The sequence below is a fragment of the Pseudomyrmex gracilis genome, unplaced genomic scaffold (genome assembly GCF_002006095.1).
Source record: "Pseudomyrmex gracilis isolate BER0280 unplaced genomic scaffold, ASM200609v1 scaffold_54, whole genome shotgun sequence".
NCBI lineage: Eukaryota > Metazoa > Arthropoda > Insecta > Hymenoptera > Formicidae > Pseudomyrmex > Pseudomyrmex gracilis.
The window spans coordinates 489870-511944 of NW_018020638.1; the positions used below are offsets into that span (position 1 = coordinate 489870).

The 22075-nt window shown below is 36.4% G+C and overlaps 5 protein-coding genes across 13 annotated transcripts; 3 read left to right on the forward strand and 2 right to left on the reverse strand.

Moving 5' to 3' along the window:
• The first annotated feature begins 1889 nt into the window (after positions 1 to 1889).
• On the forward strand, positions 1890 to 3491 carry LOC109853780 (zinc finger protein Xfin). Its single transcript, XM_020426183.1, has 3 exons — positions 1890 to 2081; positions 2202 to 2463; positions 2659 to 3491. The coding sequence occupies exons 1-3, from the start codon at positions 1890 to 1892 to the stop codon at positions 3489 to 3491; spliced, it is 1287 nt and encodes a 428-aa protein (XP_020281772.1).
• Positions 3492 to 4056: 565 nt separating this feature from the next.
• Positions 4057 to 5317, forward strand: LOC109853757 (ATP synthase subunit delta, mitochondrial). 2 transcript variants are annotated; one of them, XM_020426152.1, is made up of 4 exons: positions 4057 to 4156; positions 4348 to 4473; positions 4562 to 4759; positions 4853 to 5317. In XM_020426152.1, exons 2-4 carry the CDS (start codon positions 4354 to 4356, stop codon positions 5018 to 5020), a joined length of 486 nt encoding a protein of 161 aa, XP_020281741.1. In that variant the 5' UTR covers positions 4057 to 4156; positions 4348 to 4353; the 3' UTR covers positions 5021 to 5317. The 2 variants fall into 2 exon arrangements, with proteins under 2 accessions (XP_020281741.1, XP_020281740.1); XM_020426151.1 differs by lacking the exon at positions 4057 to 4156 and adding an exon at positions 4202 to 4251.
• A 655-nt stretch (positions 5318 to 5972) lies between these two features.
• LOC109853742 (zinc finger protein 148-like) lies at positions 5973 to 14304 on the reverse strand. Of its 6 annotated transcripts, none has more exons than XM_020426121.1 (6): positions 14261 to 14304; positions 10533 to 10854; positions 9480 to 9700; positions 8522 to 8804; positions 8131 to 8314; positions 5973 to 8049 (listed from the first exon to the last, which is right to left on the reverse strand). In XM_020426121.1, the coding sequence occupies exons 2-6, from the start codon at positions 10778 to 10780 to the stop codon at positions 6475 to 6477; spliced, it is 2511 nt and encodes an 836-aa protein (XP_020281710.1). In that variant the 5' UTR covers positions 10781 to 10854; positions 14261 to 14304; the 3' UTR covers positions 5973 to 6474. The 6 variants fall into 6 exon arrangements, with proteins under 6 accessions (XP_020281710.1, XP_020281709.1, XP_020281711.1 ...); XM_020426120.1 differs by lacking the exon at positions 14261 to 14304 and adding an exon at positions 13500 to 13572; XM_020426122.1 differs by lacking the exons at positions 10533 to 10854; positions 14261 to 14304 and adding an exon at positions 10238 to 10485.
• On the forward strand, positions 13354 to 15934 carry LOC109853744. Of its 3 annotated transcripts, XM_020426129.1 has the most exons (6): positions 13354 to 13983; positions 14221 to 14369; positions 14978 to 15273; positions 15353 to 15421; positions 15573 to 15671; positions 15753 to 15934. In XM_020426129.1, the coding sequence occupies exons 1-6, from the start codon at positions 13547 to 13549 to the stop codon at positions 15804 to 15806; spliced, it is 1104 nt and encodes a 367-aa protein (XP_020281718.1). In that variant the 5' UTR covers positions 13354 to 13546; the 3' UTR covers positions 15807 to 15934. The 3 variants fall into 3 exon arrangements, with proteins under 3 accessions (XP_020281718.1, XP_020281717.1, XP_020281719.1); XM_020426128.1 differs by having other exon boundaries at positions 15573 to 15934; XM_020426130.1 differs by lacking the exon at positions 15753 to 15934 and having other exon boundaries at positions 15555 to 15646.
• A 72-nt stretch (positions 15935 to 16006) lies between these two features.
• On the reverse strand, positions 16007 to 22029 carry LOC109853743 (putative serine/threonine-protein kinase C05D10.2). Its single transcript, XM_020426127.1, has 11 exons — positions 21658 to 22029; positions 21023 to 21242; positions 20788 to 20918; positions 20380 to 20555; positions 20149 to 20288; positions 19873 to 20065; positions 19037 to 19177; positions 18835 to 18926; positions 18620 to 18742; positions 18389 to 18546; positions 16007 to 17868 (listed from the first exon to the last, which is right to left on the reverse strand). Exons 1-11 carry the CDS (start codon positions 21976 to 21978, stop codon positions 17251 to 17253), a joined length of 2313 nt encoding a protein of 770 aa, XP_020281716.1. The 5' UTR covers positions 21979 to 22029; the 3' UTR covers positions 16007 to 17250.
• Positions 22030 to 22075: the final 46 nt, after the last annotated feature.

Consider the following 22075-nt stretch of genomic DNA (forward strand, 5'->3'; position numbering starts at 1 on the left):
ATCAACATTGCGTGTAACATTATATAAACTGCGGTAATAAATTTTGCACCATTCACTTCGTGCGTTTCTCTCCCTAAAGAAAACGATTTTTCCGATACACCTTGACGGACAGTCTTCCGTGCTGCTTGCTGTCCGCGAAACCGTGCAAGGGGCTGAAACACTTGCCGCGCACATTTAGGGGATACGGTGAAACACTCGTGCTCGAGTTTCCGACCAGGAGAGGGGTTGGTGCAAGGGATGGTGCGGCTTGTGAACACTCGTGTCATTCCCTGCTCCGACATCGTACACGCGGATGAATCACGTCACCCATGGAAGCGCAACCTGAACGGACCGTACCTTTCTTCTGGTTTCTGACCAGGCACTAGCAAGATACGTGCGGTTTTTAGATGCGTCTATTATATCTAAAGCAGATATTCGTCTACAAGTGTAGAAAATAAATATAAATGTGAAAAATAAATTAAGTAAATTGTTAAAATTAATTGTTTGTCCACATTTACAAAAAAAAAAAAAAGAAAATATGTCACGTGATATTTCATTGTGTTCAATTACGCGCAATGTTTATCATATGAATATAAACTTTTGTCGTCAAAACTAAACAGAAATATGTCATGTTCGATGAAATGTATACACTTTATGAAGATCATCTATTGCTCGCACATAAAAAGAGAGAGACACTTATAGACCTGAGGCAAGATAACGCAGGAGCGTGCTGGGTGCATCGAGATTAGGCAAATCCGAACGATATCGCGCCTACACGATCAACATAGAAGAATAAACCACTTAATTTCCTAATCAACCGTTGATTCAGATGCACCTTTCGACCGATCCCTCCCTCTTTCGTATTCCATCGTACAGAGATGGGTAGTGAGACGCAGCTGAGTCAAACAATGTCCTTTCACATGAAGCTTTTATAGCCCCATCGAGCGTACTAAAAGTCCGCTCCTGCCAATCTGCGTCTTCGTCAGAATTGCAGAAATCACATTTTACAATGATACAATATATATATATATATATATATATGCGAGTATGACTTCAGACGTAAAACTTAGTCAAATCTTCGTAATTTAAATGCAATTAAACGAGCAAAAACCGACCGCTATCTAAACTGATCGCGATCGAATCAAATACAACACTTTGATTTGTTTTGTTTCAATTGTTATAACATGTGTAATTAAATATATTTTTCTTTCTTAAGATTGTTATTTATTCTTTCAGTTCTTCAGCATTTGATGTTTTAAAGTTTTGTAGAGTCTCTGCTTACACACAGGACAAAAATTTACAGAAATCCCACGTTTAGATACAGCACATAACTGCGGACGTCTAATGAATATCTGATGAGATTTTTGTTCCATGTTGGTAACTTTTTATTTAAACATACAAACTTCCTTAATTGATGTATTATATATAGTACAACATAAATCAAAGGGTAGTACTTGCTGCGGTAATCTCCAAAAACCATCCCATGACCAATTAGCTCCTCCCATTCTGTAGAGTTGCGCCAACGATAGCTCGCCAGCATCGAAGGACCCGCCAGTTCTTCACTACAATTACACACATATCTCAGATAAGAAAGAATAGAGGGGAGAGCACAACAGCCGCGCCAAAATGTGGCTCCTCCTCCCGCGCAGGACATATTTATAGCCTCCAGGAAGTGCATCTCTATGTTAGTTGACATCTCAACTCTGTAATGTGATCAACACGTTGAGATGCACCTTCACAAACTTTTACGTCGTGAAAATAAAATGCACATTTTTCTTCAAATTCTTTGTAGAGTGTAACTTAACAACGTTATTGTTGACGTTGTCAGTGAGAAAAAAATTTTTTTGTGATAACTACATAGTGCGGACCTTTTGACGAGAGATATGAATGCTGAGAAAACTAGCCCAGTAATGTATCCTCTAATTCCAGAAAATGAAACAACAGACAGAAGATTAGAAAGATGTTTGTCCCAAACATTCATCAACTTATCTAGATCAAGTTTTAGTTTGGACAAACCGGTCGTTCAAGCTGCTGGAATTCTTCACGAAAATTCTACCACAGAAATTATCAACGTGAATGTATTATCTCAAAGAAATACATCGGTAATTCGAAATGTACGTAGCACACATCTATATAAAGTATAAAAAGATACATATTTTGTTTTAATCAAAATTTCTAATCTTTCTAATTATGCATAATAATATTTTTTTACGTTTATTTAGAATATTGTCGAGATTATTGAAGCTGGCGGTCGACTTTTTGCAAAAGAATATGTAAATCCGTGCTGTTGGCTAAAAATTATCACATTGGCCACAGACAGTCAAAGTCACAACGTTCTACTTATGTTCAATGATGGTGCGGGACTTATATTAAAAACAACAAGAAATATTTTATCAGGAGAACCGTTGTTGATGTGGTTCGACGACAGTATTCTGACGTTATTAAATATCCCATTTATTAGACCGGTGAATTGTAATTTTCAAGGTAAGAGCTTTACTGTAAAGTAGCAATCTTTTTTCGAAAGCAATAAACTTACTTTTGTTAGTTGCGATTTTGAATTAAGCACTTGATTTTTATAAGAGAAAAAAAAATTATGATCACAAATCCATAGACAGATGGGTTATTAAAAATATTGAATATATTAAAAAATATCCACTTACCAATGTTGAATGATCGTAGGTTCAGTATCGTACAGATGTCACATTTGCAACACCTCCTTCGAGTACCCGAATCCTTTGAAATTGCACTTGGCATTGGACTGCGGTCGAATGGACATCAGTTACATCTGGACGCTCTTGTCGAGCAAGATCGTTTCTTCGAGGTCGAGTCTGTTTCTTAACCGATATCCGGGACGAAATTTCACGTTCGAACTAAATCCTCTGCCCGTCTTCGGGTCGTTAATGCTGCCGGTCGGTAGCCCGTCGCACACAGTATCGAAAAGCGATACCAATCGTTCACTGAGAAACGACTCGCCGTGTTCATCGAACGAAAAGTCACCTCCGTCCTCGAATAATCCCTCGCCGATCTCCACGTATCCCTTACCGGAGATCTTACCGAATCCGTCGACTTACGAGTCGCGCGTCGGGAGCGGTCTGATAAGTCGTCATTCAACTTCGAGGCCTTACTGGGTCGCAGAGAGACCGGATCTCGAGAGAATGGATCCCGCGGACGTCGAGAGAATCGCCAGCGATATGGGCAAGTGTGGCATGGGTTACAAGTGCATCTTCTGCGGGAAGATCTACTCGAGAAAGTACGGCCTGCGAATTCACATAAGGACGCACAACGGATACAAGCCGCTACAGTGCAGAATTTGCGCGCGTAGATTTGGTGATCCCAGTAATCTCAACAAACATGTGAGACTGCACGCGACGGACGATAGTCCTTACAAGTGCGGGGTCTGCGGTAAGGTGTTGGTCAGGAGACGGGATCTCGAGAGGCACATAAATTCTAGGCATAATCTGGATAAGAGCGAACTTTCCGTTTCTTCAAGCAGCGAAATCGACGGAGATTGAAGAAGAGCCAGCGAGTTCTTAAATATAGAGTAACTATCTTCACAACTTCTTCGACGTAATCGATGTCATCTTCGCGATGCTGGAACGTCGTTTACTAATGGCAACAAGAGACCAAAGAGAAAATTAAATAAACATGCATACATATTTTGACTTTAAATATATTTACAAAACTCTCAAAACGCATGTTTCATAAAAAAAAAACACGATATTTTTGTAAATTTATAATACGAAAGAAAACACCATCTTTTTTGTATAAGATTGTTAAAAATATTACTGATTGTTAAAAATGCAAATTGTTACACATTATAGAAGAGAAAGAATTGTAACCCTTTCTTACCTTTCTTGTATTTGTTGAAAATAAAAATCGTCTTCTTTCCGACAAATTACAGCGAGCGCGCCATAACTTTGTTCATATAAAGCTATGGACTGCTAGTCGATGTTTTAATGCTGTACTGAAGATTAACAGCGCCCCCGTCGCCTAACACTTAATTGAGACATCTTTATTAGAAACTCTGTACTTCTTATATCTCGGTGTTGTCCGCACATTCTTACGCACGGTCGATAACTCAGTTACAGAGTTGCAGATGATTGCAGAGAATCACCTGCACTTCGCACGACTTTAATACACATCTGAAATTTTTAATAACAATATAATTATTTATACGGTAAGTACGAATAAATTATTCGTAGACAAAAAGTGTCAGTAACTGAGAAAATGTCTGCTCACTTTTTCCATTTTGTTGTTCAGTGTCAGAAAGTGGTTAGTTATATGTGCATCATACACTTGTGATGTAACAACCTCTTACCAGTGTCATATGAAGAATACGTGTTTCTGAATAAAATCATTTATTTTCAGCAAAAAATGGCCACTCTCGCTCGCACTTTACGCCCGTATTTGAGATGCGTCCGCAATCAAAGAAGAACTTATGCAGATGCTCCAGCAGGTGATCAAATGAAATTTACATTTGCCGGTGCCAATCAGGTATAATAAAACACTATTTAATATATTGAGAAAAGTATAAAAAGTCTATTTTTTCACAGATATTTACTTTGTATTGTTTGTGTATCAGGTATTTTATGACCAAGCTGCAATTCGTCAAGTTGACGTACCCTCCTTCTCCGGTTCCTTTGGTATTCTACCGAAGCATGTACCCACCTTGGCTGTATTGAAACCTGGAGTAGTTACAGTGTATGAAGAAGGTGGTACAACCAAGAAGGTGTTTGTTTCATCTGGTACAGTTACCATAAATGAAGATAACAGTGTACAGGTATCTAATAGCTCTCATTATATTAAATCAGTTTAAAAAGTAATACACATAATAAAATTCAAAAACATACCATGTCATTTGTCTATTGTCTAGATTTTGGCAGAAGAAGCCCATCCAGTAGAAGACTTAGATAACTCTGCAGCAAGAGAGATTCTTAGCAAAGCTCAGCAACAGCTATCCTCAGCAACAGCAGAGAAAGACAAGGCTGAGGCGGCTATTGCGGTTGAAGTTGCAGAAGCTCTTGTGCAAGCTACACAATAAATAATATAATATAGAATTATGTATTCATGTTTCACCCTTTCACACTCTGTCAATGTTAGAGAAAGAGACACATGTTCAACAGGCTTATAATTGATGTAAAACAGTGAAATAATAAAAACTTAAAGTCAGATGTACGTAAATTGGCTAATAATAAGTTGTAGTTGAGCCAATTTTTATTTTATCGTGAAAAATAAGTGTATAGAAAGAATATTGTTATCATAGATTCTTTATTGATGTTAGTTTCTGTATTTGTTCTCTCGTTAACAACATAATAAACATGCTGCCATTTACAAGCTATTTAGGTACATTTTTTTATTGAAAGTACTTGTAACAGCCATAAAAATTTTCTCACGCTTTAAAATGTGTTAAAAATATTTTTTCAATTTGTTTTTTATATTATATATATACGAGTATATATAATATAAAAAACATCTAGTGCTACAGTAATTACGTATATGTATATATATATATATACACATATACGAAAACGCAATATTATTGTAAAAAGCACTAAACTTTCTAGATAAAATCTGACTGTTAATCCTCCTGCAACGTTGTAAATACTTCAAATAAATACTTGGTTTGGCACTTTTTTCATTAACCCAGAGAATATCAAGTTTTCTAATAACGTCAAATAATACACATTAACATAAAAAGAAAAGTTTTACTTCTCAAATATATCATAAAAGCAATCAAATTATTCCTAGGGTTAACGTGTTTAAAAACGTACACATTTCAATAACCAAATAAATAAAACTCTTACATATTTATACAAATTATCACTAGACATATATTGCTTTGATATTTGTATATTATATTAAAAATTATTGTATAACATACCGTATATATATTTTCCAATCTTAAGTGTTTGTGATAAATTCAATAACAAAATTAAACATCAATTGAATACAAAGTAACATATATTTTTGTTTGTGACTTAAATAAAAAAAATTCTTTATTTTTGCTACAAAACAAATATGAAGCTTGTTATTTATAAAATATTAGTTTTTATGACACATTTCATTTATGTAAAACTATTTGCATATCACACACATGCACTTCTTTTCTTGGATTTCTCTACAAGTCAACTAGTAATCTTTTACATTATCTGTGAATAATATTTCAAAATTGTGAATACTTTATTATTATAAATTATGCAACAATAATTTTTTGTACATATAAACTTTATAAAAAGAGTTTACAAATATATATTTGGCATGAAATATATATAACATATATATATATAGAATTCGCATTGTCTCGTATTTTCTATGAAATATATGTACAGTCATATATTCTCAATGTTTGTTTTTCGATATTCAAAGGAAGACAAATTGCCCACAAGGCAAATTTAAAGCTCTTATGTGTAAAATCACATATATCTTTATGGGAGTAGTTAACAGTGAAGATAAATTGTGTTATTTCTCTTGCATGACTAGTTAAGTTAGGAAAATTTATGATTCATTGACTTCTCTAGCTAGCTGGTAATTCATCAAGGATGGTAGCAATTTTTCTTTACAACATGTGGTTGTAGTTGCGCTAGTAGTATTTTTACAACAATTACTAAATACTTTTTGTAGCTGCTGCAATGTCTTCAGACAAATTACAACACAGCAAGAATCACAACCACCGGTCTCGGTGTTGCAGGAACATCCACTTTGGAGAGAGGATACAAAGTCGCTCACAATTTTCATCGTATCTTTCTTCTTAACTTCCTCGACGGAACTGTTGTTCGTGCAGTTTTGACAATTTTGCAAGTTATCACACTTGCAATCGACACACTTACATATATCAGCATCCGCCGTAATCTCTTGCAGTACATTTCTGTTCTTCTTGGTTTTTACGTTATCCGTTTTATTCTCATAATCAGCTTTCTGGCCCTGCACAATTTCGGTGTCAGCCGGAGTGTGTTCTGTATTTATCGCGTTGACATTTTTCAAATTCTCCGTAGACTGAGACTCTATCTCTAACGGATAAGGCTCCGGACCTACCAAATCGACCAGGGAATGAACTGCTGTGGGAAAAGCGTTTAATTCCGACCAAGATTGCGTTCTCAACGCGGGAGCAGTTGCCAATGCCATAACATCTACCCAGGGTGAAGGTAATTCCTCTTCCGTTGCTATCGCGAGTTCGACGGCTTCGTATTGCGCATTTGTAGTAGCGTCCGCGTCTAAATTGTGATTCGAGACCGCGTCGAGAGGCTCATTTTGCAAGGTCGCGTCATCGATGAACGAAAGAGCTTCTATTCCGGTCTCAAATAGGTGAGTTTCATTCGAGGAACTTATAATATCGGGAATATGACTAGTAATACAGTTGGCACTGTATAACGCATCGCTGCCACTACTAGTTATATCTTCTGTGGTAGATTGTTTCGCGAATACATCGTCGGGAGAAGCGATGGATTCGTTGTTTTTGTACTGTTTCATATTAGACGTAAAATCTGTTCCTCCTGAAATCTGAGTCATCGTATTCCGCAAGTTTTCTTGCATAACTTTCTGTTCTAAATTTATCGGGATAGATCGGTCCCGCCTATCTATACTATCGCCACGCGCTTCAGAAAATGAAACCGACTTGTGCCGTTGATGTTCGGCTATATCCGTTACATTATCGTGTTGCACGTCTCCAGTCATTTGATTGAATACTTTAAAGTCGTTATAAACTTCGTTATTATTAAAAGCGTCTGCGATCGCGTGTTCGTTAAAATTATTATTTAAAACAATGTTCGTTGCGAGAAGCGCAACGTCGTTGTTTCTATTTGAGTCTTCCGCATCTTTGGTAGAAATATAATCGAGTTTTGCATTCATCTTGCTCATAATATCCATCGTTGCGTTCGCGGAAATAACTTGTCTCGCCGCATTTTCCGTGGACAAATACGACATATTTCCGTTATGTTGCGTGAGGTCTGAGGATATCGGTACGACGGCGTACGACGATGGTATATTAGTGTCGCTGACTTTTATCAGTTTTAATTCTAATTGTGTTAACACTTTTTGTCTCTGAGCCATGTCATCTCCGTTGGTCTTCGGTTTCTATTGCGAGAACAATAAAACTCGATATACCCTTGAATATTCTACTGCAAAATATATATTTGTACTTATGTTAATACTTACTGTTTCATTATTCATAACTTTGTTGTGCGTTTTTATATGGCTCTTTAAACTATGAGGAGTGGTAAAACATCGTTTGCAATTTTCGAAGGTACATATATAGGGCCGCTCGCCTGTATGTGTCCTTTTGTGCGTTTTTAAATGATGTGAAGCTGTAAAGGCTTTCCCACAACCTTTTTCTCGGCACCTTGAAAAGAACAATTAAAAAAAAAATGAGGAAATCCTAAATAGTTCTAAATTGTAAAATAAATCTGACGTGTAATAGTTTTCAAGTGGCATCACTAATTGAGTTTTATATTTTGGGATTGTTTCTTTTCTTTAATGTATTTATGCAAGAAAATATAAATTTGTAATGTCTTTTTTTTTATATCATAGAAAGTACCGAAAGACATACTTGTACGGTCTTTCTTGAGTATGAGTACGTATATGTTTCTTGAGATCGCTTAGAGTAGTGAAGAATTTAACGCATCCAGTCTCTTCGCAGTTGAATGTGTTGCCGCTGTGGAGTCTCTGATGAGCTCTCAGTCTGTAAAGGGTATTGAACGCTTTCTCGCAGCCTTTGTGGTTGCATTCGAATGGTTTTACTTTTGTGTGTACCCTAATGTGGATCTTTAGGCTGTAGGACGTGAGAAAGGCCTTGCCGCAACTCGGCTCTGCGCATTTAAATCGATACTCGCCTGAAAGTTTTGAGAATTCCCTCCGCATATAAAAAGATTGCAGGACTACCTATCTCTTGCAGTATCTGAAAGCCATGCAGTTCGAAGCGTTTTCTTTATACCAGCACTGACGACTTTATATATATATCAAGTTGCAGCAAGACTATACAACTGTAATATCACTGCTAACATCAAAACACATATGTGATACATTTTTAAACTTACCTGGCTTCTTTTATCCCGCGAATATGCGAAAACAGACACATGTTAGTACGACAACACATGGATTAAGTTGCATATTTTAGACAAGCATAAACATGCAAAGCACATGTCTTAATAATATGAGCCAATTATAAATGATAAACAATGATAAAAGAGTGCTAGCAAAACTACTGAAAGAACAAAAATATTTTGACAAACCTAAACAAATATACAATAAACTTGAACATAAACTAAAACTTTTCGCAAATATTTTTTACTATCTTTATAAAATAAAAAATATACATGTGTGAAAAATTCAGGATAATGTTAATAAGTTTTGTCTCATGGTGTATGTTTTCAATTATAGCATACAAAAATATTTTATTATCAAAATTCTATTTCAATTTTATAACACATATTATATAAATCACAAAAAATTAAGTTTATTCTCATTGAAAAAAAAAAAAAAACTCATTTACCTACAAAATATCTTACCTTTATGTGTTTTCATGTGAGTGCGTAAATTTCCAATAGTGCTATATGTTCTGATGCAACCTTTATATTGACAGTTGTAGCGATTTATATGCTTCTGATTGGTATCCGCATCCATACTCTCAATTTTATTGGGAGTTGCATGATCTTCAGATACTGCATTATCCTGTTCTTGATGAATTCGCATATAAAATTTTTCTGGGCTGATTGTGTGATGAGCAAGTCTAGAAATACACATATTTTTAAAATTTACATATTTTTAAAAAAAAAGTTCTCTTTTTGGTTTAATTTATTCCTTTAAATTATTTATACATGCAATATTTTCCTCTTTTGGTACATATATATATATATATGCAAGAATATCGAGATTGTCACTTTTATTGCTGTATGGATATTACGAAATCTAAATTTGTAACAAACTCCGCACCTGTCCCGATTGCAGCAACAGCAGAATATAGAAATATCAGATTGCCAACAATAATAACAAATACTATCACAATGAACAGAAATAATGTACTTTTTTGAACAATAACATTCACATAAATTATTCAAGTGCAAACACTTAAAACAATATTATTTATTTTATGAATATAAGTTTCAAATGGAACAAAAAGATTACAATATCTTTTGTTGTTATAATAGTGTGTTATATTATGGCAACATGCTTGTATGACATAGATGTGTATATATATAAGACTTATTTATTTTAAAATTGTCACGCATATATTGCGGCCAAAATACGAAAGTTTTCACAAACATACACAACAAAATGTATCAGCCACTTAAATGTCAACGCACGTTGTTCCCGCGAGCAACGTTTTTTCTCAGACAATTTACAAAATTTGTAAAGGCTCTTGTTTCAAAACTCGTTATAGCCTTATAAGGAGGGGGCGAAGAATGCCGACGAGCGTGCGATCGAAAATATCACGATACGATTTATCTCGCGTATCCAGTCGCAAAAGCGACAAAACAACGCGTTAGAACGAGCGCGATAAGAAAACAGGAACGCAAGATCGAGATTGTCGCGAAAAACTTTCTCAAAGTTGCAAAACTCACCCGGTCGTGTTGTCATCGGCGGCGGATAGCTTCTCGTTGATAGCAACATCGCGCGCGTCGTCGTCGTCGTTGTACTTTTCGTAATCAAACACCGCGCTCTGCTCGTAAACCTTCTCAAAGCTCGACAGGTCCAGACTGTCATCCAGACAGTCCTGTAGATCGTGCGTTACGAGGATATTGTCGAAATTGTCATCTATATCGTCGGCATTCCCGTCGTCCTGAAACTTGTCGCTCTCCCACGTCGCCATACTTCTTCGGGGCTGCGCGACAAACGTCGCTCAACGAGCTCGCTCTGTCCATTACGCTCCGCGTTAACTGCAACCTGCAACATCGACCGGATATATTAGCGACAAACGACCAAGTGGCGGCTGACATTATCAACCGGCGGATGTCATCCATGTCTGTCAATAAAATTGCTGTCTGGCGCATGTCCACAATTAAATCAAATGTACGCATTTTATGATGCTTTTCAATTAGCGACACAAGTCTACACACAGGAGTCATTTCTTGTTTATTAGTCAATTCAAGAGAAACAGACGGAATGATTTTTGTATCGACTGAAAAAGAAAGGAGAGAGAGAGGTTTGTTTATTTTTGTTAACAGTTTACGTAGAAAGAAAAATTTTAAACAGTAAAATTGTAGTTTTTTTTTATAGATATACAGATATAAAGAAGAAAAATAAAGATAAGGAGGAGAAAGATAAGAGATAAGAAATTCTTCATCTCTATTATTTTCGTCAATGAATGGTAAATATATAAACAGTGCTATCGCGCGATAGAAGTTATCTTGAAGTCAACTAGGAGAGAGAGAGAGTACACACAAGATGATAAATAATTCTTAAAATTAACATGGAAAGAGCAGTATTTACGACGTATCTACACTATGATGGAGAATTTTATTGTTAGTAGTTTGCGCAGAAACAAGATCTACTTTGAGTCATTAAATAAGCAATACGATAACGTCGCGTTTGTTCCTCGTAAAATAAAGTAACGAAGAAAAAAAGTACACGCTTGTCTTCCTCAAAAGAATACGTTTGTCTTTATAGGAAAGATGTGTTTTATACGTACAATGCACAATATATGTCTGCGATTCTACGTTAGAAAACAAATATTTTCTTCGATCAAATATTTTTATCAAACGCTAATGATACACGCAACCGTAACTACAATGTGAATGACACTTCTCTATTTCGATCTAAGCGTTTATCTACGCCATAAACGGAAAGATTAATTGACATTTCTTTATTTGACCGATGTCACCGTGACCTATTAGGAGAGACCCCGTTTAACGCATAGCCATTTCAACTAACATACTCTCAATTCACCACGTCCTTAACCCTAATACTGTAAAAAAAAAAACGTTTTTTAGGTACGTATCCTGTAAGTCCTGGACATTTATGTCTGATGCGATTTTTTTATTAGTTAAAACGTTGGATAAATTCTGTAAACATTCATGGGGCTTTGTTCAACATGCTACATTAAGAAAATGTATTTTTTAATTTTTAGAAACTTTTCCACTAAATAGTTAATAAATATCTCATTTTCAAGAATCGCTCGGACCTTAATGTCCGAGGTTTACAGAATTAAATTAAAATTGACGTGCATATAGTTTTTACATGTAGAAATTTTCTTTTTCAAATTACCACGTACGTGCCAAATCTCTTATAGGTGATAGATATTTTTTTTTCTATTCACGCGACGTGAAAAGCGACATAAATATTAAAAATATGTATATTCATATTCATTGCAATTCTAAAAATATATATAATATATAAATATATAAATATATTTTGCGCTTGCACGTGATTTCACTTTCTGTCTCTCTCTTTCTCTCTCTCTCTTTTTTTTCAATATTAAATATATCTCTTTCCTGATATTAGAACAATCTGACATCCAACAGTAACTTATTATTTATAATTCTAGATAATGTTATATCGTCACGTATCCTCTCATCTTTTTCCGCAACGTGTTCAAGATTGCTGCAATTTTTTTTCCATTGTGACTCGTTAATCTCGGAACACTTAGCATCTGATCCTAATCGCATGTAGTAATGTCACGAGAAATGTGACGTTCAACGTGGCTGACTCTTCACGATTGCGCCGATTATTTTTTCCCCCTTCTCGCAAAGGGGTGGGTAAATAATCGTTCGCAGGATCGTCATCGTAATGGACAGAAAGCAGTCAACTGCCTTCAATATCAGTCTGTCCGTCGAACTTTCGGATATCCTTGCGACGGCGGTTGTTAATTAACGCTTCGCGCGTTATAATTATATTTGCATTGTCAGTCGTAGATTAGCATCGTGAGAAGAGAGAGAAAAAGTATTTTAAAAAAACCAAGAGAGGGTCACGCATCTATCCCTCGCGCTCTTCATTTATCTTACTGACGTCGTCATTAAAACTAAGGCTAAGGGGAGAAACTTGGTTTATGTCCCGGCAGTAGTATGTACGTTCGCTTTGATGGCGAGCACTCTCACGGAGTGAGTTTTACGATAGTTCTCTCCGAGTTTTGCAATTGCGCGGCAATTTGAACCCACTCTGTTCGACGAATCTAGGCGGTCGCTTTGATCGAACGTAACTGCTATAATTCGGTTTATTTCGAGTCGCGAAACGACACAAAGTGCTACGAGTATGAAAACCATTTCTGATCTCCGTGAAATGTTTATTCCGTTTGCGTTGCATGTGTCACGTACAAAAAAAGAACTCGATGTTGATTCATATAAAAAATTAATTATGTTCGTTTTTAATCTTATACGTGTATTCTAGTTTTTTTTTAAGACATATCTTTTGTTTCATTTAAAAAATCTGTGTTCAACTTTATATGTATATATTTTCTATATTTCTTTTTTTTCCACTGTTTCGTATATGATGTAAAAATACGGCAACGTATCTTTTGTACATTGTTTTTCTACTCTGAAGATCTTACACCGATCGTGATCTCTCTCGGCTTTTCCAGAGAATCACATACTTACATTTCTTTGCAAAAACTTCGACGTCTTCTCAAGATCCAGATGACACAATGGTGTCTCTGAATGATATACGACCGCTGTTGTACACCGCCAGATTGTTCGGGGTCGGATTTTACTCCGTCAGTGAAGAAGACATCACCATGATGAAATACAGCATCGTTTATTCGGTTCTGTTCGCGTTGCTTTACGCGGGTCTCTGCTTATACAGTTTTTACATGCTTCGGATGGACAATATGCTCGAGCCGAGATTGCTCACGCTCACCGTGGTGAGAACGGTCCTCTCGTACGCCTGTGTTCTAAGTGACATTATCATGAAGGTGTGGTGCAACTGGAAAATACAAACCGCGATGTCGCACTTACGCGTCTTCGATCGAGCGACGCGATACGAAAAAGAGACGAAAACCGTTTACCGAGTGTCTTACATTTGCGGGGCTCTGACTTTTGTTACTTTGTTGTATTGGTCAATAGTTGGATACATAACGTTTCGGTGAGCATATTTTACGTTTATTTTACATATAAGCGAATAATGGAATAAAGAACTTTTATACGAAAAATGTATGAATTTCGAAATATGAGTAGTGATGAAAAGAGAGTTAAAACAAAAAAGAGTTAAAAGAGAATAGCATGTTATAGTTATTAGAAAATATGAGTCAATTTTTTGTACCTGAACGATTCTCTCTCTTTCTCTCGTAATGACCATTATTTGTAACTTTGTCATTTCTAGTGTCGAGCCTGAAGACGCTGTGTTCAATGCTGTAACTTACGCCTACGTTAATTCGACGATATCGATGCAGCTATTGATGTTCGCGAGTTTTTCATTCCTCCTGTACGAGAGATTTCGTCGTCTTTGTGATATATTGCTGTTACCCAAAGGTGAGCCAATTTATTTACCATTACGCGTAAATGATCATTTCTCTCCTCTGTGATTTTCTGAAAAAAAATTTATACGATCTAATTTTATTAAAACGCAGTAGTAAAATATGACGTTTTACATCAACTATATATATTATTCCGCACTTGCTATTTTTCTTTCTGTCCTTCCGCAAACATTCATCGGCCGTTATTATTGCGGGGCGTGTATCAAGGCGTGCTTTCCCACCCGGCTTAGTCGATGATGAAGATACCGATCGTGTGTCCGAGGATGGAAGTTCCCGACAAATAAATATCAGTGATGTTGACCTACGGCTCGTTTTAAGGACATACAGATAGATCACTCGATATGAAATAACGAAAATAAACTTTGCCGAACGTCTAATAAAATTATCAGGAATCATAACTCATACGCTCCGATATCCGTAAAAAGATCTCTCGCGTACGTTGATTAAGAAGAGAATTTTTTTTTTACAGACGTCGCAAAACCAGAACAATGATTGATATTAAGAGCGAAATCATTAGCAAAATCGTTTCCAACGATCGAAGATAATCAATCAGCTCGCAATTGATTGCGAATTTGATTCAAAACGTAATGTGTGTTCGAACAGATGGAAAAATCATGACGGTAATAGATCGGTCAAGCAGACACTTTCGCTTACAAGAGGTGTGGTGGTTGCACTCGTGTCTCGCCAACGCGACCGAGATGATAAATTCCGTGTACGGGGTGCAGCTTCTGCTCTGGCTCTCTTGTATGTCCTTCAATACTCTAACGCGTCTCTACACGATCAACGAAGGCGAGACGATTTCATTTCCTCTGTTAATGCTGAGGGAGGTGTTACTAGTATCCGCTTGCGTGACAAATTTGCTCATCATTACCATCACCTGTCACGCGACCGCGGCTCAGGTAGATCCATGTTGAAAACAAAACATGAATCTCCCGCTATCTTCGATTGTGACTAATATTATTTTTTTCTCTCTCGAAGGCTAATCGCGTCGGTATGATCGCCTTCATGCCGTCATCGGCCATACTCGCGAAACGAAATTTCATACAGGTAAAATAAAATTTTCAGCGTACATAATAAGTTCGAATTTAAAAGAAAAGAAGAAAGTAAAATTTCACTCCGTTTGTCTCTCACTTATTTTTTTCATGTAAAATTACTTCGGTAAAAAAAAAAAAAAATAAAGACCGTTAAATGACGGCAGGATTGCAGCGTGGAAGCTGTGACGTACTTTCACCTACGGCAAGTGCACTTTTTTGCTCTCTTCGGAATCATACGCATCGATCTTCCGTTGCTTCTCACGGTAAGGCTCGAGAAAAATATTTTGGCCGCGTGTGGAACATTTTCGGGAATAACTCTGACGATTCGTTATTTTTTTTTGCAGATAGCCTCTGGCATAACTACGTATCTGGTCATTCTTCACACAGCCAACATCTGATGAATGATTGCCGGGATAACGCCGGGATCAAGAGAATGCTCAATAAATCTTTATACGCGCACAAAAACCACATGTGTTGTATGTATATAAATTAAATGTGTGAGATCAATCGTAAATCATATATTAACAAGGTTAATTCATACGGTCTCAATTCAATCTTCTAATTGAAAAAAAAAAAAAAACACGGACACCGTTCCCCCTGTCTTTATTAAAAGTTTATTCTTACGATACGTACAGTATACACGAGTCCGAACGCTGTCGAGCGTCGCCGCACAAAAGTGCCGCGACACAAATATGATACAATGAGATTTGTACATTAAATCGACGACGGATACACGGTTGATATGTATATCGTATCGCGTGTATCAAATGTACTCCATATATCCGCATCGTACAAATAAAACGTCATAGAAAAATGCGTGTTACCGCATGAATCGATTTGCATTTGTGTAATTTTTTACGTGTTTCTTTTCTACGCTTGTACGTGCTCTTCGAATTCCCAGAGAGTGATTCCTCTCTAATTACTGCGATTTTTACTCCTCATACTTCGTCTGTCTCTCCTTAGTTTACTACTTAAACATTTTTTTTCCGTGTTTTTATCGGAAAAAAATTTTTACCCTCTATCAAAGCTGTTTTTTATTGTCGCATTTTTGAACGAGAACCGTTTTAAGGCGCTTACCTCTTTCTCTAATTTTTTTTTTTTCCTATTTTCAACGTTGATATAAAAAGTTGAGGTAGTTGTATAAAAGAGTATATTTATAATAATTTTCAAACTTTAAGAGTTTTGCGATTGTTTGTTCGATTGACGTTCCTATCGATTTCATCCCCGTGAGAACTCGAAGTATCGAACGTGCGAGCATTGCTTATTAATTCGCTTATATAGTGCAATATATTTGCTTATTTACTTACGAATCTTGCGTCAATTGAGCGAGACGGCGCTTCCTGCGTGAAAATGAACAAGCGTGAGGATGAACGAGATGAACTCTCGGAAAAAACCCACGACGACCGCTTCTTTTTTATCGCGAAAATATTTTGATTAATAGCAGTGTTTTGTCAATTATCTTGTTTCAAAAACAAAAATTATCTCATTTGCATTCCACGCATAAAATTATAAAACAAACACATTTGGTAGATAATAATTTGTTTACCAAAATATAGACCGATTCGGAAGAATTTATAGAAGAAAAATATTAAAAATGTCATTACAACAAAATATTCTTTACATTTTCATTCAGCAAATTGTCGTGAGTAAAAGTCACCGGAATATCTCAGTTGCATTCACAAAGAAATCGTTTCCCGATTATCATTTTTCTGAAAAAAAAAAAAAAAAACTCATACTTGAAACTTTGAGGGATATACGCTTTGCCCGTTGCATAAATCCCCTCAAAGAAAGCGATCGTCGCGCTAGTATCCCGTTCTCGTCCTCATCCTCCGCAAAGCACGCCTACCATCCTATAGTCCCGTTACAAAGATCCTTGTAAACCGACGCGGCTATCACGCCATGGTTCTGATTGTAACTGTCCAGAAACTTTGATTTGTCGTGGTGTATCGTTGATGACTTTCTTTGAGCAATGCAGCTGCCGTCAAAACTGTGTCTCGTTCTGTTCGCTTGATTACGCGGCGCTGCGCTTCTGACACGATTCCCGGTATCGACAGCGGTACACGTTCTGTCGATGAAGTTGCTTTTGCTCTGATACGATGTGCGATACCGCGTCTGTGATTGTTGCTCTACCGTCACCGGCATCGTTTGATTTAAATAGTTGCGAATGGCTTGCTGATGACTTAGATGCGACGATTCGGGACTGCTCATTCGACACTCTCCTCTGGTCCTGACGAAATGCTTCGTGACGTTACTCGCAGCTTGCTTGATCATCTTTGGACTGTCATTGATTCGGATCGACTTCGCCGGCATCGTTTTAGGCCGACGATCATCACCGCAACAATTAGCTGACGCAAATGTGAAGGGCATTGGTGCTTGAGTGACGCTCTGTTGCCTGCAAGATCTGCGTAGTTTGGTACGTGTTGGTCCAGCTAATTGGTTCGATTTCCTTCCGGCGCAGTGCTACAATTGAAATATTCAATTCCGGGAATAACATAAATATCAGATGCACTTGATGACATACGCGTTGCATCAATTGCAGTTTTGATATAACGTGTTTATTCACGAATGCGAAAAAAGCAGATGAGATAAGAAACTTATCGAGAACTAAGATTGCATTCGTCTATTATCAGTGAAATTAAACATCTTCTAGAAATTTATATACTAACTTATATATATACTAACATTATTGCAATAATAGATCAGCAATACATATAGCTAATTGCATGACTTTTTAATTGTTTGAAAGCGACTAATTGCAATGCGACGTGCTGAAATTATAGAGTTGCGTACAATCCGCTAAATGAGAGATGTACAGATAAATAGTTACAGTACCTAAACGTAAATCCCACGCGACATGTAGCCTGTAATAATAGAATTGTCCGTTTATCTTCGTAATGTAAGCAGAAGGCTAGTGACGCGCGAAAAAAGCGAATACAAGGAGAAAGAAATAAATAAAACAAATAAACAATTTTATGCTCACCGTTGCCATTTGATCCGATTGTATGGAACGCTGAGATTTAGACAACTGCGAATGCTGCTGATTAAGATAAAAACAACTTTTGACCGTTGCGGGTGGTATGTTTCCCACGTTACCATTCATCAAGTTACTGTTGGTGTACTGAGTTGACACGTTTCTAACTGTAAATCAATCGCGAATGCGTGGAGATTTAGAATAAAACTGACATTCACATCATTGTTATAAAATCTTTACCATGATGTCGAGAATTTGTGAAGGTCTCCTGCATAGGTGCTTCTTTGGTGTTTATTGTTCTTGTTTTTGTAGTATTATCGCCTTGGGACGACTTTATCTTTCTATTTGGTAACGACGGACATGCTGAAAATAAAATAAAATAAAATAAGAAATATAAACTGTTTATATATATAAAATTTTGATTCTTATATATATTTTTTATATATTTTTCTTACCGACAACAGTATCACCTTGACCAATTCTCGGAGCATTTTTACTGCTCTCGCTTTTCATTCTTTCAGATAGTCGCCGTAATCTGGACTTTGATCTGCAAAAGTTGTTAATAAACGAGATATGAAAATATATTGAGCGATTTATCTATGTTATATTCTTTATATTTTAAATTTAGCTGTGAATAAAAAATTTAAATATGCTTACAAATTTTTATGTTTTCGATGATTCTCATCCATTAATGCGTAAAGTTTATTTCTGTATTCGTCGACGGAGAGCTGCACATCGTCACTTAATAATGGCACGACGCTAGAACCTTTTTCCGGCTCATTTCCTCTTCTATGAAAACTGTCATAAAGAGAAATTCTCTCTACATTTCAGATTGCCATTTACAAATCGCCTGCCTTTTGCACATTTTGATTTTAAAACTAATTTTAATGATTTTTGTGTTTTCTTCTCTCAAAATTTTTTGATTAAAAAATTATAAAAATTTTAGTGAAATTGTATACGTGTAAAACATTTTTCGCGAAAAAAATTTGAAAATGTAGAGAAATATCAAAATCGTATCTATTTTTCAACGAAATCTCTTTATTTTCCTTATTATTGAAAATTAACGTATTCTGTATATTTGTATGCAAATGATAGTTTTACGAATATGACAGAGTATAAAACTAAAAGATTCCTGCACTAGTCTGCATGAGATATCTGTTTCGTGCAATAAAACATCAAGTAAAATTACAGACGCGAATTGAATGCGCGCAGAACACGACAACATAATGATACATTCTTTACATTTCAAGGTTCAGAAAAATAAAAGCTTACTGGAAATTGAACACGCTATGAAAAATTATGTTTATTTATATTTTATGTGTACGCACGTTTATACAAATAATTAATTGTAAAGATTGACTATTAGAAAAAAATGGGTGAATTGGAATTCAAATTCATATAGATTGATATTTCATAGAAAAAAAAATAAAAATAAATTTGTAATTAATTTTCAACTTACTTATCATCTTCAATATTGTGATAAATAAACTTACTCGGCAACATACGGATGTTCCAATGCTTCGACGGCCGTGAGTCGTTGCGTGGGATTGAAAACTATCAAATTGCTGATAAGATTTAAAGCTTTCTCCGACACCTCCGGCAACAGATCTCTCAGACTACGTCTGGGTCCACTGGGTGTCTTCTCTAATAAATTGGTTCCGTAACCAGCGCTGACTGACATTAAATCTGAAAAAAAATAATCGAGAAGAGAAAATTTAATTGTATTTTTTTTCTCGTTCTCTTCTCTTTTGGTGTCACAGAAGGGTCACCTTCGTCCGTTGGCGGGGGCAGAGTCGCCATTATTCTTTCCACCTGGTTTATTGTTGACGAACCAGGAAACAACGGTTTTCCGAGTAGCATTTCACCGAGAATACAACCTAAGGACCACATATCTATTCCCTTTGTGTATCTAAGAACATTCGTATTATTGTTAATATCGTTGTGTTCTCTTGTTTACTTCCAGAAAAGAATTGAGAGGACTGCAGGTCAAATAAATATACCTCTTTGAAGCTATGAGAATTTCTGGCGCGCGATACCAACGTGTGGCGACGTAGTCCGTCAGTGTTGGATCACTTCCGGCATCGCCGTCATTCTCACCGTTTTGCGTTACCGAACGCGCTAATCCGAAATCCGCGATCTTGCAATGACATTGTGCATTCAGAAGCACATTGGACGGCTATAAAAGAACGGTGCAAACTTAATGTATTGGGAAAATTCTCTGATCAGATAAAGATTTAATGGACAAGCTATAATATTAGAAAATATGTAATTACCTAAAAAAAAAACCTTTGCTTTATTAAAATTTATACACAAAATTTCTCGAAGACCTTTTTTATAAAAAATTTAGAAATTTGTGCAAAACAAAAATAAACTTTGTAATTGTCAGAGAGTGCAAGACTCGATATCACCTTCAAGTCTCTGTGAATGACGTTGCCTGAGTGTATGTACTTGATCGCTTTGAAAAGTTGGTACATGATGAAGACCTTGTGGATGTCCTTGAGGATATTGCCCCGCTTAATGACGTTGTGAAGATCGGTTTCTGGAGAAACGGGCCGAAACGTGTTTCAAGCCAAAAGTCTGAGAATCGGCGCATTTGACATGACCTTTGTGTGCGAATTCTTCTTTGGACCGAGCAAAACTCACCCATATACTCGAAAACAAGATAAATATCTCGGTCGTTGTCCGCTTTGTGCAATCCGATCAGCTTTATGATGTTCTCGTGATTTGCAAACGACAACAAAAATATAATCTCGCGAAATGTGCGCTGTGCATCCGTCTGATTTCTGAAAGCATCAAAGATCTTCTTCACCGCGACAGTTTCCTTCTTTTTCTTCTCGATTGCCTTCCACACAATGCCGTAAGCCTATGTATTGAAAATTACAAAAAAAAATTATTTTGTTTCTACTAAAAATATTATTTTAGTTTCTACTAAACATGTTGCTGTACACGACCCATGTTAAACTTATTTAATTTATTTGTAGATTTTTATCAAAAATAAAATAATTTATTTTGATGTCACGGAACAAGTAAATTATATCACACTTTACAATTCAATTTCAAGTTGGAATCTGTACTTCCGATTCAATTTACAAGATGGTGTGATTTATTCAGATGTTAGAAAGAGAGCGCAATGTTTCAGGACAGTTTTTTCTCTCTCTTTCTTTAACCTGATCGGTTAACGACCGGTCACCAATATGTGATAACCTTTCTCCTTATTTTTGGCGTGAAACTTTGCGTACGATTCAAAAGAATGTAAAAAACCTAAAAATTGACATTACCCCTTTACCGAGGCGTCGCACGATGTCATATTGTTTGCTGATGTGCGCGTCAATCTCAGAGACTTTCTCTCCGGCCTTTTTTTCTGACATTGTCGTAGCTTTGGCGGCAGAATTTCGAAAACACAAGCCCGGAATGATGATAGACTTTCGTCCGAGGTATATTCTTTTAGGCGAACGCGGCACATTCACATCTTCGTGCACACGTCGAACAGAAGACCTCCGGTTGTTGAGCGATTTTTTTTCATGCAATCCCCTGGACACGACAATACCTATCTCTGTGTTTACAGAATTTATTCCAGTTGCCCGGGCGACGGTGTCCATGGCTGCTAAGCCGCGTGATTATTACATATGTGACACATCAGTAATCATCATAAATCACAGCAGAAAGAAAAAGAAACAGATATTATCCATTTTAACA